Source organism: Phyllobates terribilis, unplaced genomic scaffold, assembly GCF_046119375.1.
Source record: "Phyllobates terribilis strain yellow unplaced genomic scaffold, ASM4611937v1 Scaffold_8__6_contigs__length_399053987, whole genome shotgun sequence".
NCBI classification, from domain to species: Eukaryota; Metazoa; Chordata; class Amphibia; order Anura; family Dendrobatidae; genus Phyllobates; species Phyllobates terribilis.
The window spans coordinates 180595260-180611169 of record NW_027362768.1 but is presented as its reverse complement, the minus strand read 5'-3'; the positions used below and the strand labels follow the sequence as shown (position 1 = coordinate 180611169).

Sequence of the window (15910 nt, the reverse complement as noted above, 5' to 3'; positions counted from 1 at the left end):
TAATTCATAGTTTTGATGCCTTCAGTGTGAATGTACAATTTTCATAGTCATGAAAATACAGAAAAATCTTTAAATGAGAAGATGTGTCCAAACTTTTGGTCTGTACTGTATATATACTGTCCCCAAACAGTAAGGCCCCCGGGGGCGCGACACAGGTGTAGGTGCTAGAGGGAGTCCTTGCTGGTCCTCGAACTTGGCGGACCAGTCATAGCCGGGGCTTAAGTACACACACTCGGGTGCGGGGGCAGGTGGCCCTGGGAGGGGGCCTAGAAGCAGGTCAGCGGAGCAGGCGCCCGGGATTGGAGGTTCCGCCAGGGGGCCCAGGAGCAGGTCAGCACTCTCAGCACCCGGGACAGGGAGACTCCTCTTACCTTCTCCCGCGGCCGCTCCTGTGCTGTTTTCTGTCTCCTGGCCCGTTCAGGCTCCTCCCGGGCTGGGACGCTGCCGGTGGAACGCAGCACTGGCTGCTGCCGGGTCACGATCTTCCCCAGCAGCTCCTCCTTCCAGCTAGCGATGGCATCCTGCTGGGCCCTCTCCATCCTGCAGCCTAACTCCTGGACCTCGGCATGGAGGAACTCAGTATCCTCCAGGGATAGTTTAGCAATTGCCTCCTCCAGGGTGAGAGGCATTTCAGATAGCTGCAGGCCATGGACGGGAGCTTGCTCCTGACTCTCCTCCATGCTGCCTGCCGGGTGCGGTCTGTCTAGACGGCTGGAGACTCCGCCCTGTCTCCCCGGTTTCTTCTCTCCTCTCCCCTTTCGGGGGCGATTCCATGGCAACTTGCTGTCGGCCACACCTAGGAGCAGCCCCCCAGCTTGATGGACACATCTACATACATGGTCACTGCTGCTCGAGGCTGGCCCCGCTTTTGGCGCCATTCTGGACCCCGGCCCACGATGGTAGGTGGTTTCTTGCTGTCTTTAATCACGCACATAATGGCGCCCGTTCTTCTGGGGCGGGCGCCACGTTCAGTATCAAACATAGTCTCTAGGCGCACAATACCCGGTGATAACGGGTGGGTTCATATCCTGTTCGTGACGCCAAAGATGACGCGCCCCCTGGGCTGTGGGGTACTCGGTGCCGGGCCGGTCATTGCTAGGGGAGATGTCACAGTGGCAGTGACCCGGTCCGTGACCCAGGGCGGTCAATAAAAGGGGTTATTTACATGGGATTTATAGTTCTTGTATAGAGTTTGTGATGCCACCTGTAGTATGCGACTATATGTAGCCGCCGCTGCGGAGCAGGTCCTCTGGAGCTGATGTTAATGCAGCAGAGTTGGTTCAGCTCTCCACAGGTAGAGCTAAGCTCCATGCGGGGCGGTGATGTTATTGTTGCTGTGCAGTGTAGTGCAGGGGATGATGGCGCAATAATAATTCACAGAGACAGTGGGGTGCAGTCTTCCGGATTTACTCACAGTTCTCACTTTGCTCCTGGTTACAACTGCAGATCATAACTTCCCACGTCGTCCTGTGCTTACTCAGGGAGGGGCTCAGCCAACCCTCAGGTACCTCCAGAGTACATAACGGGACCCCCTTCTGTGTGTTCCTTCTGGCCTTCTTCCTGCACTGCACACCTAGTGTACCAATACAGTGACCGCAGACCTTGTCGGGCGACATCTTCTCTGTCCCCTGGGTCCTCTATGGCCACCTTCTTGGTGAGATAGATGTGGCTTTTGGCTGCAGCACCAGAAATGCTGCACCCTCCAGTTACCTATTTGAATATTGTAATTCTCACTAGTTAGGGGCCGGTCCCCTCTGCGACCCGATCCCTCCACCGCCTGGTAGATTCGGCCGTACGGGTGGCATCCAGCACTGCCTGCACCCCTGGGATCCTTTCTTCACTCCTGGAACCTGCTCTCTGCTCCCGTTCCTTCCTCCTCTCCTTCTCCTGGGCCTCCTCACTAGGCCCTTCTCCTGAGCAGAGCTCCTGCAGAGCTCCTGCTCCCAACTCTTCCTCTCACTGAAGACTGTCTGCTTCTGACTGGACCTGACTCCTTCTAGATGGTTCCATCCCTTTTTATATCACTTCTTTCAATGCTCCCCTGATCTTCTTCCTCCACCCACACCCACTACATGGTTCCCCCTACTTTGGTTCCCCCCACTCTAGCCAGGGACAGGGCTCAGCAGAGAAGCGACGCATCTTGCCCCTTCTGCTGGTCTGGAGTAGTGTAGTGTTGGATGCAGGTGTTAGGCACTTTAGGTACGCCAGCAGGCAAATCTATAAAAAAAATAGTAAATACAGATTGCCTAGGTGCCACGCTGTATAGCACTGAGGTTCAGCAGGTCACTAATGTTTGCATAATATTTAAATGTTTTGTACTGTCTGGGTGAAAATATACACTTAAATAAGTAAAACAGTTCTTTTGGGATCAAACTGTGTAAGAGTTGGTTTTCTCACCCGTGGCTCCGCCATGTACTGAAGAACCCTCCCGCTACACGACTTACACAGTCACTATGTACATATATTACATTACTAATCCTGTACTGATCCTGAGTTACATCCTGTATTATACTCCAGAGCTGCACTCACTATTCTGCTGGTGCAGTCACTGTGTACATACATTACATTACTGATCCTGTACTGATCCTGAGTTACATCCTGTATTATACTCCAGAGCTGAGCTCACTATTCTGCTGGTGCAGTCACTGTGTATATACATTACAATACTGATCCTGAGTTACATCCTGTATTATACTCCAGAGCTGCACTCACTATTCTGCTGGTGCAGTCACTGTGTATATAGATTACATTACTGATCCTGAGTTACCTCCTGTATTATACTCCAGAGCTGCACTCACTATTCTGCTGGTGCAGTCACTGCGTACATACATTACATTACTGATCCTGAGTTACATCCTGCATTATACTCCAGAGCTGCACTCACTATTCTGCTGGTGCAGTCACTGCGTACATACATTACATTACTGATCCTGAGTTACCTCCTGTATTATACTCTAGAGCTGCACTCACCATTCTGCTGGTGCAGTCACTGTGTACATACATTACATTACTGATCCTGAGTTACATCCTGCATTATACTACAGAGCTGCACTCACTATTCTGCTGGTGCAGTCACTGCGTACATACATTACATTACTGATCCTGAGTTACCTCCTGTATTATACTCTAGAGCTGCATTCACTATTCTGCTGGTACAGTCACTGTGTACACACATTACATTACTGATCCTGTACTGATCCTGAGTTACATCCTGCATTATACTCCAGAGCTGCACTCACTATTCTGCTGGTGCAGTCACTGTGTACATACATTACATGACTGATCCTGTACTGATCCTGAGTTACATCCTGTATTATACACCAGAGCTGCACTCACTATTCTGCTGGTGCAGTCACTGTATACATACGTTACTGATCCTGAGTTACATCTTGTATTATACTCCAGAGCTGCACTCACTATTCTGCTGGTAGAGTCACTGTGTACACTCGTACATTACATTACTGTACTGATCCTGTACTGATCCTGAGTTACATCCTGTATTATACTCCAGAGCTGCACTCACTATTCTGCTGGTGCAGTCACTGTGTACATACATTACATTACTGATCCTGTACTGATCCTGAGTTACATCCTGTATTATACCCCAGAGCTGTACTCACTATTCTGCTGGAGAAGTCACTGTGTACATACATTACATTAGGAACAGTACATGATATGTAATGTATGTACAGTGACTCCACCAGCAGAATAGTGAGTGCAGCTCTGGAGTGTAATACAGGATGTAACTCAGGATCAGTAATGTAATGTATGTACAGTGACTCCACCAGCAGAATAGTGAGTGCAGCTCTGGAGTATAATATAGGATGTAACTCAGGATCAGTAATGTAATGTATGTACACAGTGACTGCACCAGCAAAATAGTGAGTGCAGCTCTGGAGTATAATGCAGGATGTAACTCAGGATCAGTAATGTAATGTATGTACACAGTGACTCCACCAGCAGAATAGTGAGTGCAGCTCTGGAGTGTAATACAGGATGTAACTCAGGATCAGTAATGTAATGTATGTACAGTGACTCCACCAGCAGAATAGTGAGTGCAGCTCTGGAGTACAGCTAAGAATTTGTACTCAGTGACTTGTCTTTCTATGTAGATTGTTTCTGTATATTAAGTTGTGGGATAATAATTTAATGTTTAATTACAGCAGGAATCCAATGTATAATAATTACAAAGTGCCGTGTGCCTGGTGGGAGTTTTCACAGATTTGCTTTTCAGTGTCAGGTTTATTATTGGGGTCTCGGGTCGGGAATGGATGATGGAGGAATATTCAACAGTTGGACTTCAGATGCTGCAACAAATCCAGCACTTTGGTCGGGTTTGTAAGATCCGGGTGCTGCAAGAGAGGAGAGAAATGAGTTATTCACAAGTCTCCTCACTACGACGGGCACGAAGAGAATCCGGCAAGATGTATATGTGGCGCCCCTGAGGGTTCAGTCGCCACAGAGGTACTGCACCTTACCCAGAGGTGTGGTGTCTCCTTCTCTCAGGTAAGGAGGGAGTGCTGCCCAGAACCCCAACACCTGCATCCAACACTACACTACTCCAGGCCGGCTGGAAGGGCAAGATGCATGTGCACAGTGCTAAGCCCTGTCCCTGGCTTGAGTGGGGGGAACCCAAAGGTAGGGGGAACCAGTAGTGGGTGTGGGTGGAGGAAGCAGTTTAGGGGAGCACCATAGAAGGAGGTATATAAAGGGAAGCCATCTTAGGGTGGCAGTTCAGGACAGAATGTTCAGTCAGTGAGAGGAGAGAGTGAAGACAGTCTGGGAGCTGAGTCTCTTTAGCAGCTCTGCTCCACAAGTAGGGTCTAGTGCTAGAGGCCCAGGAGGGGAGCAGAGGAGGAAGGCTCCGTTGTACTGAAGGGATCCCAGGGGGTAGAGCGAGTGCAGGACGGCACCCGTACGCCCCAAATCTGTCTGAAGACAGAGGGATCAGGCCGCAAGAAGGGGACCGGCCCCTGGACCAGCCGTGTTACTCCAGGTCTCGGCTGGAAAAACCGGAGGCTTCGGGCTTTTATAGTTCAGTTGCCAAAGCCTCATTCTAGTCACCGTGAGGGTCAAGTAGGTCCGGGAACTCCAGTTTGACAGGAGGGACTTCAGAGCACCTGAGCGGGATTGTGAGTGGGGAAGCGCAGGGCAGAAGGGAGAAGACCCAGCGTGAAGTCGGTCTAGAGAGGAACACAAGGAAGGGGGTTCCGTCAGGTGCTCCTAACCCACCTGAGGAACAGCTGAACCCCCGGTCTGGTGAACACAGCGCGACGTGGGAGGCTGACACCTGTATAGTGCACCAGTGGAACCAACAATATCTACACTGCCCTGGAGCTAGCTCTACCTGTGGAGAGCCACACCATCCCCACTGCAGTAACATCAGCTCCAGAGGACCTGCTCCGCAGCGGCGGCTCCCTTTAGCCGCATTCCACAGGTGGCGTCACAAACTTTATAAATCCCCTATAAATAGAAAACCCCCCTTTTTATTGACCGCCCTGGGTCACGGACCAGGCCAGCCACCGTGATATCCCCCACCAGCATCCATAGGCCCAGCTGCCGAGTACCCCCACGGCCCAGGGGCGCATCATATACGGCTGCGTACAGTATAGAGGGAGCTTCACCTATGTACCACAATACAGTATATAGAGCAAGTGATCAGACGAATCCCAAAATGTCGCCACATCTGTAAAAGTTCAATCAATATGCAAAGTTATTTGACCCCGTAAAGCAGGAAAAAGGGAAATAAAAAATGACAGAATTGCCGAAAATCTTGGCGAATATTCAGACAGTCAAAATAGCCTGTCACCTGTGCAGCAATGTTATTATCTGCAATGATTGGGGAGTGATTGGATTGCTGCAGGTCTCGCCCCTCTGGTATAACACCCCTTTAATAAATGGGTAACTTTTTGTTTTTGGGGTGGAGGAGGTCAGCAGTACTCACCGCAGCCTGCAGTGCTTGGTCCAGGTCCTCTATGATGTCCTCCGCATCCTCTAACCCTATGGAGAGGCGGATGAGCGTGTCGCTGATGTTCAGGACGGTCCGTTCCTCCTCTGGCACGGAGGCGTGGGTCATAATGGCACTAGAGGGGGAAACAGGCGATAATTATACGGCCCATAAAGTGCTGGAAATAGACGAGGCACTTACAAGCCCATCTGTCCGCCCGCTCCGTGCACATTGTGCTGGAGGATCTGCGGATGGAGCATCAGGAGCCAAAGTCATAAACTGCTGGATAAGGGGGAAATAAAAGCCGAGCAAACGGGAGGGATAAAAAAAAGTCAACTAAAAACTCCACGAAAAGTTCTGCAAAAAGCTGAATGTAAAAGCAGCGATCAGATTCTGTGCAAAACTTTTCCTGGAGTTTTGATGGCATTTGTCTCTGTTCCTCAGCAGTTATTGCACACGTGTCTGATACAGTCACATCTGGGTGCTGGGGTCAGAGACCCCTCTACTGTATAAGAAAGAAGTTGTCCGCCTTTGGGGACATTTTTTTTTTTCATTAAATGCATGTATCTGGGGCTAACAATCAGTTTTGCATTTGGGTTTCATGAAAAATGTGGCACTGTTTGCCTTCTACAGCCTCTGAAGAAAGAGTTAACTAAGAGTCCATCAGTGAGCTCCTTCTGACAGTCTAACTGGAAAGTTTGTAACTATTATCCGTCATTTTCTCAGCTTGTCTCCATTTATTTATGATATCACAGATGAATGTGCAAGAAGACAAAGAGCCTGGAAAAGTCAAACAGTGCATTTAAGTAAGACAATTGTCCCCAGAGGTGGAGAATTCCTTTAAGTCTTCAATCAGGGGCAAAACTATAATTCTGAGCACGGACTGAAGATCACGGCCATAGAGAGTCAGTGTCAGGAATACTTACGGATGCTCGGCCAGACTTTCATATCCACCAAGACTTTCGGCAAGTGTAAGTAACTGTGGGGTCAGAAGTGAGAGGGGTTTACAATTAGAAATAATAAAACACAACAGAAGATGCCAAGTATTTCCAGATTAGAAGCTGCAGGGTCACATACTGGAGCAAAAGGCATGTGTATGGCATATAAATGGCGCCCCTATGTGTCTATAGGAGGTGTCTGGTATTGCAGCTCAGACTCTTTCACGTGACCTCTGCAATTCCAGACGCAGCTGAGGATACCGGTGTCTGCTGATATTTTTTTTCTAGAAACGGCTCCGCTGTCATCTCATTCTGGACAATCGCTTTACTCTTTGGTGACATCCATCATGTGCGCTCTGCCTGTAGGGGGCGCGCTCTGCCTGTATGGCATGTGCTCTGCCTGCAGGGGGCATGCTCTGCCTGTAGGGGGCGTGCTCTCTCTGTATGTGGCGTGCTCTGCATGCAGAGGGCGCCCTCTGCCTGTAGGGGGCGCCCTCTGCCTGTAGGGGGCGCGCTCTGCCTGTAGGGGGCGCCCTCTGCCTGTAGGGGGCGTGCTCTGCCTGTAGGGTGCGTGCTCTCTCTGTATGTGGCGTGCTCTGCATGCAGAGGGCGCCCTCTGCCTGTAAGGTGCGCGCTCTGCCTGTAGGGGGCGCACTCTGCCTGTAGGGGGCATGCTCTGCCTGTAGGGGGCGCACTCTGCCTGTAGGGGGCATGCTCTGCCTGTAGGGGGCGTGCTCTCTCTGTATGTGGCGCGCTCTGCATGCAGAGGGCGTGCTCTGCCTGTAGGGGGCGCCCTCTGCCTGTAGGGGGCACGCTCTGCCTGTAGGGGGCGCCCTCTGCCTGTAGGGGGCGCGCTCTGCCTGTAGGGTGCGTGCTCTGCCTGTAGGGGGCGCCCTCTGCCTGTAGGGGGCATGCTCTGCCTGTAGGGGGCGCCCTCTGCCTGTAGGGGGCGCGCTCTGCCTGTAGGGGGCGTTCTCTGCCTGTAGGTGGCACCCTCTGCCTGTAGGGGGCGCGCTCTGCCTGTAGGGTGCGTGCTCTGCCTGTAGGGGACGCCCTCTGCCTGTAGGGGGCGCCCTCTGCCTGTAGGGGCATGCTCTGCCTGTATGGGGCGCACTCAGGAGCCGTATTATACAGCCAGTATCCGAGGCTTTGATCGCAGCAGTGTAACCGCTTAGATGCCGCTGTCTATCACGACCCTAGCATCTAAGAGGTTATGAATTGGGGTAGGAGAGCCGGGTGTCACTCTCTTCATGGACAGCAATATTAAAGTGATTGTAGGTTTATCTCCTCTATAGAGGATTTTTTTATATATATATATATATATATATATATATATATATATATATATATATATATACAGTACAGACCAAATGTTTGGACACACCTTCTCATTTAAAGATTTTTCTGTATTTTCATGACTTTGAAAATTGTACATTCACACTGAAGGCATCAAAACTATGAATTACCACATGTGGAATTATATACTTAACTAAAAAGTGTGAAACAACTGAAAATATGTCTTATATTCTAGGTTCTTCAAAGTAGCCACCTTTTGCTTTGATGACTGCTTTGCACACTCTTGGTATTCTCTTGATGAGCTTCAAGAGGTAGTCACCGGAAATGGTCTTCCAACAATCTTGAAGGAGTTCCCAGAGATGCTTAGCACTTGTTGGCCCTTTTGCCTTCACTCTGCGGTCCAGCTCACCCCAAACAATCTTGATTGGGTTCAGGTCTGATGACTGTGGAGGCCAGGTCATCTGGCGTAGCACCCCATCACTCTCCTTCTTGGTCAAATAGCCCTTACACAGCCTGGAGGTGTGTTTGGGGTCATTATCCTGTTGAAAAATAAATGATGGTCCAACTAAACGCAAACCGGATGGAATAGCATGCCGCTGCAAGATGCTGTGGTAGCCATGCTGGTTCAGTATGCCTTCAATTTTGAATAAATCCCCTACAGTGTCACCAGCAAAGCATCCCCACACCATCACACCTCCTCCTCCATGCTTCACGGTGGGAACCAGGCATGTAGAGTCCATCCGTTCACCTTTTCTGCGTCGCACAAAGACACGGTGGTTGGAACCACAGATCTCAAATTTGGACTCATCAGACCAAAGCACAGATTTCCACTGGTCTAATGTCCAATCCTTGTGTTCTTTAGCCCAAACAAGTCTCTTCTGCTTGTTGCCTGTCCTTAGCAGTGGTTTCCTAGCAGCTATTTTACCATGAAGGCCTGCTGCACAAAGTCTCCTCTTAACAGTTTTTGTAGAGATGTATCTGCTGGTAGAACTCTGTGTGGCATTGACCTGGTCTCTAATCTGAGCTGCTGTTAACCTGCGATTTCTGAGGCTGGTGACTCGGATAAACTTATCCTCAGAAGCAGAGGTGAATCTTGGTCTTCCTTTCCTGGGGCGGTCCTCATGTGAGCCAGTTTCTTTGTAGTGCTTGATGGTTTTTGCAACTGCACTTGGGGACACTTTCAAAGTTTTCCCAATTTTTCGCATTACTGACCTTCATTTCTTAAAGTAAGGATGCCCACTCGTTTTTCTTTACTTAGCTGCTTTTTTATTGCCATAATACAAATTCTAACAGTCTATTCAGTAGGACTATCAGCTGTGCATCCACTAGACTTCTGCACAACACAACTGATGGTCCCAAACCCATTTATAAGGCAAGAAATCCCACTTATTAAACCTGACAGGGCACACCTGTGAAGTGAAAACCATTTCCGGTGACTACCTCTTGAAGCTCATCAAGAGAATGCCAAGAGTGTGCAAAGCAGTCATAAAAGCAAAAGGTGGATACTTTGAAGAACCTAGAATATAAGACATATTTTCAGTTGTTTCACATTTTTTTGTTAAGAATATAATTCCACATGTGTTAATTCATAGTTTTGATGCCTTCAGTGTGAATGTACAATTGTCATAGTCATGAAAATACAGAAAAATCTTTAAATGAGAAGGTGTGTCCAAACTTTTGGTCTGTATTATATATATATATATATATACAGCTCTGAAAAAAATTAAGAGACCACTGCAAAATTTTCATTTTCTCTGATTTTTCTCTTTATAGGTCTATTTTTGAGTAAAATGTACATTGTTGTTTTATTCTATAAACTACTGACAACATGTCTCCAAAATTCAAAGCTAAAAATTTTGTATTTATTTGCAGCAAATGAAAAATCGTCAAAATAATAAAAAAGAAACCGTGCTTTCAGGCCTCAAATAATGCAAAGAAAACAAGTTCTTATTCATTTAGAAACCACAATCCTCATGTTTTATCTCCGGAAGAGTTCAGAAATCAATATTTGGTGGAATAACCATGATTTTTAATCCCAGCTTTCATGCGTCTTGGCTGCTTTCCACCAGTCTTTCACGCTGCTTTTGGGTGACCTTATGCCGCTCCTGCAGTTCTTCTTTGATTGATGGCTTGTGACTATCCATCTTCCTCTTGATTACATTCCAGAGGTTTTCAATGGGGTTCAGGTCTGGAGACGGGGCTGGCCATGACAGGGTCTTGACGTGGTGCTCCTTCATCCACACATTGATTGACCTAGTTGTGTGGCATGGGGCATTGTCCTGCTGGAAAAAAACAGTCTTCAGAGTTGGGGAACATTGTCTGAGCAGAAGGAAGCAAGTGGTTTTTCACGGATAACCTTGTATGCGGCTTGATTCATACGTCCTTCGCAAAGATGAACCTGCCCAATTCCAGCCTTGCTGAAGCATCCCTAGATCATCACCGTTCCTCCACCAAATTTCACAGTGGGTGCAAGACACTGTGGCTTGTATGCCTCTCCAGGTCTCCATCTAACCATCAGACGACCAGGCGTTGGGCAAAGCTGAAAATTAGACTCATCAGAGAAGATTACCTTACTCCAGTCCTCTAGTACCTTACTTCAGCCTGGCTCTCCTTTGCTTCTCATTGATGGAAGGCTTTTTTCTAGCTTTACATGACTTGAGGCCTATAGGAGCCTGGTACCAACTGTTCCTGCCGTGCTCTTCATCCCCACTGCCATTTGCCATTCCTTTTGTAGGTCACTTGATGTCATCCTGCGGTTGCTGAGTGACATTGGAATAAGATGGCGGTCATCCCGGTCAGTGGAGAGTCGCTTTCGCCCTCTGCCGGTCTGTAGCTTTGTTGTCCCCAATGTCTGCTGCTTGACCTTGTGGTAATGGACTGCCGTCTTCGGATGGAGGCAACATGACGCTCCCTGTATCCCTCCGCTAGTGAAGCCAGAATTGAGCCCTTCTTTTCCTCACTCAAGACTTTTCTTTCCACCTCCTTTGGCATGGTGAAAAGTTATTTTTTCATTCCAATTACTTTTGGGCTATTCCTAGCACTTGTTTTGCCATCCAGCTTGTCCTATTGCTGGAGGATCGTGAAGACCACAGCAGTGTTTTTTTATACTTTCCCTCGTTACATAAGATTTGGTTCAGGTGATCACCTAATCAGAAGCACATTAAGTAGAATGAGGTGGACGGTGGATGGAATTCAACTGACACTGGAATGGAAAGGCCGTCAGACATGTAGAGAAAACTGGGCAGTGGTCTCTTCATTTTTGCCAGAGCTGTATATAAGTCTTAAAAAAAATAATGTACAAAATTCTAAAGGTTTACATCACTCTTATTGTCCCCAGAAATATATATACATAATTCTGCAAAGTAATAACATAGAAATCTATGTATCCTATAAGGTAAATGCTGAAAATATATATCAGAAAGTCATATAAACCTCAATATGGCACCAATAAACTCTACAGCTTGTACTGAAAATAAAAGCCCTGACTTTGGCTTCAGACGTCTTATTCTAAGACCTAAAAATATTGTAAAGTTTTAAAGTTCTAAAGTCATTTTTACTGAAAAGTGAATATTGAAGAAATAAACAAAAACAAAACAAAATCCAACCCTCAATAAATCCACCACTGGTTCTTGTATAATTTTACCCCAGTTTTAAGTGCATTATATAATAAAATGAATGGAGTCATTCAAAACTACAACTCGTCCCGCAAAAAAAAAAAAAAAACCTTATAAGGATTTATGATGGCAGAAAACTAAAAAAAAGAGTGATGAGAAAAAAAAAAAAAAAAAAGTCTCCCCGGGTGAAGAGTCATGTAGGACCTCTATCACCACGTTTACCTTTATGCTCTTCAGGAAGGTCTTGGCGTGTTCCAGGCCGCCTTTAATGTAGAAGGTGATCATCCCCGGCACGCCGGTGCACTGACGCTTGGTGAGCTCGTACTGCGGGTGGGATGGAAGCCCTGAAAGAAAACCGGCGCAACATTAGTAGCCTAAAAGCCCGAGGTTTTGCTTAACAAAAAAAACAAAATGTCACAAAATCAGTGAGCAGAGGATACGGTCTACGCCAAGTCCTCAGGCCCCATAATCCTCCCAACCCAGAGAGATCGATGGTCTCTATGCACCAAAACTTAGGCAGGGTCAGTCTTACTCCTGGCAGGAGCCACAGTTAGGGTGCAGGTGCTACAAAATAACAGGACTTGGATGTCATACCTGTCTGGTACAGACCTGTAGGGTCTGGCCGTGCCGCTTAGCCGGGTATAGGGGGCCATAACATTTTGGAACTAAACTTACAAAAGTGTCATTACCGGAGTACTGCACTGATTGCTCTGTGGGAAGGAGTATGCACATGAGCTCTCCTGCAGCTAGAAGAAAGCGGTGTCTATAGTGCCCCCTATAGGTAACGTCTCTATAAAGACCCCCAGGAATATCAGCCAAACCAGACTCGGTGCTTTACCTGGAAACAAGACTTTCTCAACACGAGGATCTCTCGCCATAAACATGGCCACAGCCATTGCATTGTAGAAATGCTGCTTCATCCTGAGGGGTAAAGTCTTCAGTCCGCGGTTACAGAGATAACAATCAAACGGGGAAGGAATGGCGCCAAGAGCTGCGAGAGACAACACCGCTCAGACACGGTCAAACATCTGACATTCGTAGCAAATGTGTGCAACGTCGTTGTGCAAAATCAAGGAAAAATGGCAAATCCACAACGTGCACTGGAATCCCTTCGGGCGCGTTCCCTCCACATGTGAAGTGGGGTGAGGAAGACCCCAATCATTAGCAAAGCCCTGAAATCTGTTACAGAACAGTAGAGGAGCCCAGTGTGATGATAGAACTTAAAATCTTAATAAGCCAGACAATTAGATTTGTTAATCCAAGAGAAATACCTTATAGTGTTTTATTAGAGATTGTTGGCTGTGTTTTATTAATGTTTTGCTTGCTCGTCAGTTTATGTACACTAATTTACCTTGTAAAGTGTCCAGCATTCCACTAATCTCATTAGTATCTCAGGGGCCTCTAACCATTTTTCAAAAATCGTCTAGGCCTATTGTGTAAGTGTTGAAAGAAGTTCCTTCAGAGCCTTCACCACAGGGAGTCTCACATGTAGACCCAGGTGAAGCGGTCGACCTGAGAAAAATACCTCCACTAATCCACACTTTGCTTTGAGGGAGGAGGGTGAGGGCAGTTCTACCATTTAGGGGGCTGAGCCCAGAGAAGCAGAAGGGACATGTGTTTTTTGTAGCAGTCAGACTTGAGGAGAATCAAGGAGAGTCAGAAAGACTTTACCAGAACAATGAGATACATCTTTCAGGACAGCAGATGGATTGCATGGCAACCAAAGAGACACAGATTTGTATTCTACATGATTCTAGTCTAAGGGTATCGGCCCTGAATGAAAAGATACGGATTTGCTCCATTTGACCATCAGAGAGACATGGATATGTTGTTTGGGGTTGCCAGGAGGGACCCACCGGTCGTCTGGCTCTATGGAAACTCTCGGAGAGGCCAGGTTGGGACCCTCGGGACTGATAGCTTCCTAAGCTTGCCGCTACCTCCTCTCTGTGGGGGCCCGCCAGAATCGGGGGGGCCACTGGTTGAGGTAGTCAGCCCTGGAAGCCTCCAACGGTTCAGCTGTTCTATCCCAGGCGGGCGGAAGAGGAAGGGTGAGACTGTGTAATGTTGTACAATCTTGGGTATTTGCTGGGACTGTTCTGTGTGTTTATTGTTCGCTTTGTGGTTAAATAAAGTATTGCCACGCTGTTTTACCATCACCCTGTGCTGTTTGTTACGCCCACTGAAGACCCCGGGTCTTCACACCCTGGGAGCAGGAGATTTATCAGTGGCAACTAGCAAAGAACTAAATGTTTGTAGCAAGGCGCGCCGGATTTATTTATTTTTTTGTTGTCTTGCATTTTTGTGCCAAATTCATCAAAACAGCTGCACAATTTTTGATGCATTGGAGTAAATTCAAAGGTGATTTTTCTTTTTTTAATGGTATTTTTGCACCTTTTTAGAGTAAAAAAAAATAGGGTAAAAAAACTGGAGTAGAATTGTGAAAAAAAAATGCAACATTACGAAAAGTCGCCACTTATAAATTAGCCGAAAACACTGAATAATCAAAAACACAACCGTGATGCTGAACGGGTAAAAAATCTAAATCAAAGTAACATTGGCTTACAAAAAAGGCACAAATTAAATTCTGAATAAAAAAAAAAATTACCATAAGGGCAGATGCCGACGACTGTATTTTCAGTCCAAGTGCAATGTGACAAAATATCCGATTGCAATCGGACCAATATTAGTCTATGGGGCCGTGCACATGTCCAATTTTTTTTTTCCTCGGACAGAGTCTGTCCAAGGGAAGAAAAAAAAATACTGCATGTGAGAGTTTGATCTGATATTCGGCCATGCGAGTCAATAAGTGCGTGAAAAACCTCAGACTGCACCCGGATGACATCTGAGTGCAGTCAGATTTCCATGGACTGAGACAATAGAGTAGATGGAGAAGTTTTTCTCCATCTTCTCATTTGAGAGAATCGGATCAAAGTATGATCACACTGATCAGAGCGTGATTTGCATAATCAACCCGATTCCCTTGAATAAGAGAGTACACCATCACCTGCACCCAGCCCTATTTGTACTGCAGAAAAAAAGGTGCAAAACAATAATGACTCTGTCCCATCATGTACTTTTGGCTCTGCAGTACCTCTATGTGAGGTCATAGTGTGCTCCATATTATGGGGAGATCTTCCTCTACACACCCGGAGATCGCTCACTTCATTAAACATTTTGCTGCCTTATCCCAGGACTAATATTATATATAATAAACAAGTTTTCCTGCCACAGATTTTGTGGTGCCGCTTGGTACTGCTCTGCGTTATTGGACTTAAAGGCGTTCATCTGAGAATAGCCCAATTTTCGGATCCCAACGCAGCTGTCTAATCGCATTGGAAAACTTTATGAACTATTCCCCCTGCAACCACAACTGCTGTATAAAGTTTGCTTTTCATCTCTAGCTCCCCCTAGTGGTGGTTTGTATGAACTTCATCAGAGAGTTAGAACAGGAAAAAAGTTTCCAATCCTAATCCTGGCAATAAAACTTCATTACACCTACACTCATCATTCTGAAGAAAGCTTAACCTTTCATATAATTTGTCGCAGTTCACAGAAATCAATCCCATGATAACATCGCTGTGGCCTAAAATACCAAGAGATAAAAAGTTATTAATGTCAATACAATTTCTTAAAGAATATTCAGAATTACACTTTTTTTTCTCTCTACAGCTTTGTAAAACTCATGTATTAAGTCCCTATATGATCACATGGGTTTCTCAAACACACACACACTGCGCTCTGGTGGATAAAGCTGATACTTCCTCATAGTACAGCAGATTTGCTTACCATTCATGTATTTGGTTGCTGAGTACATACAGATATCCGCTCCTAGAGCCAATGGTCGCTGGAAAAAGGAAAGATAAAAAAGGAAAGGAAAAAATGTAATTTGCAGTGTTTACTATACAAAATAAACCACATTAAGCTCTGTGTACATGAGTTTTTGGAGCAGAAACTAAGCGGAGACTCTTAAAATCTCAAAACCTTTGCATTTCAACTCAGTTTCTGCTCCGAAAACTCAGCAAGAAGACTCCATGTGCACACAGACTAAAACAGATAATATTTAGAAATCTTCCAGTAAAAGTTATGAAACTTTTAAACTTTAGGATTTGCTCGCA

At 46.5% G+C, this 15910-nt stretch overlaps 1 protein-coding gene across 2 annotated transcripts in view; it reads right to left on the bottom strand.

The window, feature by feature from the left end:
- Positions 1 to 4096: 4096 nt before the first annotated feature.
- Positions 4097 to 15910, bottom strand: part of LOC141156475 (cystathionine gamma-lyase-like) — a 47605-nt gene continuing 35791 nt past the window's right edge. The window contains exons 5-11 of one of the 2 annotated variants that reach the window (XM_073642677.1): positions 15582 to 15639; positions 15295 to 15378; positions 12634 to 12786; positions 12018 to 12139; positions 6874 to 6926; positions 5945 to 6083; positions 4097 to 4352 (exon numbers count right to left, since the gene is read on the bottom strand). In XM_073642677.1, the coding sequence (XP_073498778.1) occupies positions 4287 to 4352; positions 5945 to 6083; positions 6874 to 6926; positions 12018 to 12139; positions 12634 to 12786; positions 15295 to 15378; positions 15582 to 15639 (675 nt within the window). In that variant the 3' untranslated portion in view covers positions 4097 to 4286. The remainder of the gene's footprint in view (positions 4353 to 5944; positions 6084 to 6873; positions 6927 to 12017; positions 12140 to 12633; positions 12787 to 15294; positions 15379 to 15581; positions 15640 to 15910) is intronic. The other variant, XM_073642678.1, reaches the window with a different exon arrangement.